Source organism: Elephantulus edwardii, unplaced genomic scaffold (genome assembly GCF_000299155.1).
Source record: "Elephantulus edwardii isolate Elephantulus edwardi_28Jun2011 unplaced genomic scaffold, EleEdw1.0 scaffold00062, whole genome shotgun sequence".
In the NCBI taxonomy this organism is placed as follows: Eukaryota; Metazoa; Chordata; class Mammalia; order Macroscelidea; family Macroscelididae; genus Elephantulus; species Elephantulus edwardii.
Window position 1 is genome coordinate 5,312,599 of NW_006399812.1, and position 2,478 is coordinate 5,315,076.

At 37.0% G+C, this 2,478-nt stretch overlaps 1 protein-coding gene across 1 annotated transcript in view; it reads right to left on the minus strand.

Annotated features, from left to right (window-relative positions):
- Positions 1–1,479: 1,479 nt before the first annotated feature.
- Positions 1,480–2,478, minus strand: part of MED4 (mediator complex subunit 4) — a 32,507-nt gene continuing 31,508 nt past the window's right edge. Inside the window, exon 8 of the mRNA XM_006887863.1 lies at positions 1,480–1,545. Within this exon, the coding sequence (XP_006887925.1) occupies positions 1,480–1,545 (66 nt within the window). The remainder of the gene's footprint in view (positions 1,546–2,478) is intronic.

Here is a 2,478-nt window from a genome sequence, read left to right on the forward strand (position 1 = left end):
GGAGGGACAGCACAGGAGGGGAAGACCCTCTATGAGATGGATTCGGTGACTGGGGTAATCGGGATGGGTGTGTCAGAGGCAGTGCGGTTGGCGCAGGACAGAGCAGGGTTTAGGGCTGTTGTGCATAGGGTCACTATGAGTCACAAACGACTTGATGGCACATAACAACATTGTTTCCTGGCTACTGTCTTGCTCACAGTGCTTGTGCAAAGGAATATGAGCTGTATTATCAAGGTGGCATCCCTACGGACGAATCTTGGGAATGCTAGAACTGGCTTGTGTTATGGGACGACTTAGGACTATCAGTGTTGGCCCCAGACATGGCTGAAGCTCATGGGGCTGGCATCTGGGTGATTATAGAAACACTCTCAAGTCTATCTTCCCTTGAGTAACTCAACTTGCTAAAACTGGAAAGCCAGTCAGGTCCTGGAGAAGAAAGCTGGGTCTCTGGATTTGAGAGGACAACGGCTTCTGAAAAGCATATTTAAGGATATCTAGGGTGTTTCCTGGGCTTTGGGGCAGGAAGGATGACAAGGAGGTATTGAGCAAAGCAGAAAGAGACAGATAAAATTATACTCACAGTGTCTAAGCCTATTGCCCCTGTTTATAAAATCAACTGAGAGGCTCAGAGTATAAAATACTAAAGTAACAAAGTAGATTACTGGCTTTGGAAGGACCCAGAATCAGAATCCAGCATTCCTTGACAAAAAAGAAGATACTGTAAGAAATTTTACAAAGTAGTTACCTGGAAATCCACAATCTCTGTAAATGTTCATTAAAAACCATTAAAAAATTTTTTTAAAAATTAGTTTTATGTTATGCCAATCATATCTCAATAAAGTTGTTCAAAGAAAAAAAAAAGTAGCTACCAACATGCCTAAATTAAGTAACTGAAGGAATGACAAGAACTAATCAAGTGTGTAACAGGACAGTCTAAGAGGGGGGTTGTTTTTCTTTATAGTATCATATGCTGAGTTAACCCACTTTTCTAACAAGTATTTGTTAGGGAGACTGTTTAAATGAAAGTAGGTATTATGCTTAATAAAGCAGGAAAAAAGGTGGAATTCAATATAATTCAAAAGTATATATTCAAAGCCAGCATTACTTAAAATGGACAGAGAAAGAAAGCATTCCTCTTAAAAAGAACTAGGGAAGAATGACCTTTTTCACCACTCCTATTCATTCTAGTGTTGGTAGTGCTCACAAGAGTAAAAGGTAAGATAAGTAAATATAAGGCATCCAGGCTGGATGAAGGTCTGGTGGCCAAGTGGTAAGACAACACATTGAACTTGTAGTTCAAATCCACCAGCTGCTCTGCAGGAGAAAGATGGACAACTCCTTCTATGTTATTTACTGCCTCTCTTAAGTTTGATAGAGGGTAAGCTATGAGTTGGTTCCAACTTGAAGGTACACAACAGGTTGGTAAAGCAGAATTTCTCCTTAATGATCCCTTAAAATTAAGAAAGAAAATTATTAGATCTAATTGACCAATTTAGCAAAATGCCAAGGTACAAGATCAATGTATAAAAAATCAGCCAGATTCTTCTACAGGAACAAAGAGAACTCTGAAAAGGAAATAAAACAATGCCATTTACAATAGTCAACTAGGGCGTTCCTTTAGAGGTAAGGATGGTGAAACTTTACCTTACATATTTTAGGCATATTGTCAGAAAGGACCATCTTTGCAAAAAGATGTCTGAAAAGGTAGTTTCAGAAAGAGAGGAAGGCTCTAAATGAGACTGACATTGTGACTGTAATAGTGGTTTCAAGCATGGCAAAGATTCTGAGGATAAGACAAGGTTCAGATCTGACACCTAACACCTAATGCCAATCATAAAAAGCTAAAGAAAAGTTTACAGGTGATAGGAGGGGAAGTAGGGGCGAAATCACTAACTAGTAAAATATCACTTATTAATATGGGTTAAAGGAAAAGCAATATATAAAAAGGAATGATGAGCATATTACAAAAGGAAAGACACAGATGTACAATCAGGTTTGCAATGCAATGGCATGAAACAAAGTATGTATGAACGGTTGAATGAAAACTAATTTGTTCTGTAAACTTTCAAACTAAAAAAAAATTAGATTACCTCATTTTATTAATGAGTGTCCATCTCTGAACAACCTATCAGTTAAGTAATACAACTTTCATGTGCATAAAATTTAACTAGATTTAGAGAAATAATTTACTACTTACACTGGAGTATTTGAATACAAACAAGTCCGTTTATTTACAAAATTATAAACAGTATTAACTGAGGCACTATCTCTGGTTCTGGAAACAACAGCCAAGAGACTTCACTTTCAGTGAATGGTTCTGTTATTTTTAAATGTAATCTGTATTCAATAATCCACTGTTTTTTCAAAAAGCATTTCTGACTAATTCCAGGAGGTCTGTAACTGATATACACATGGATCATTTCCTTCAAATCTTATTTCCAGAACTACAACTGGATAGAATAACAAAGTATCAAACAA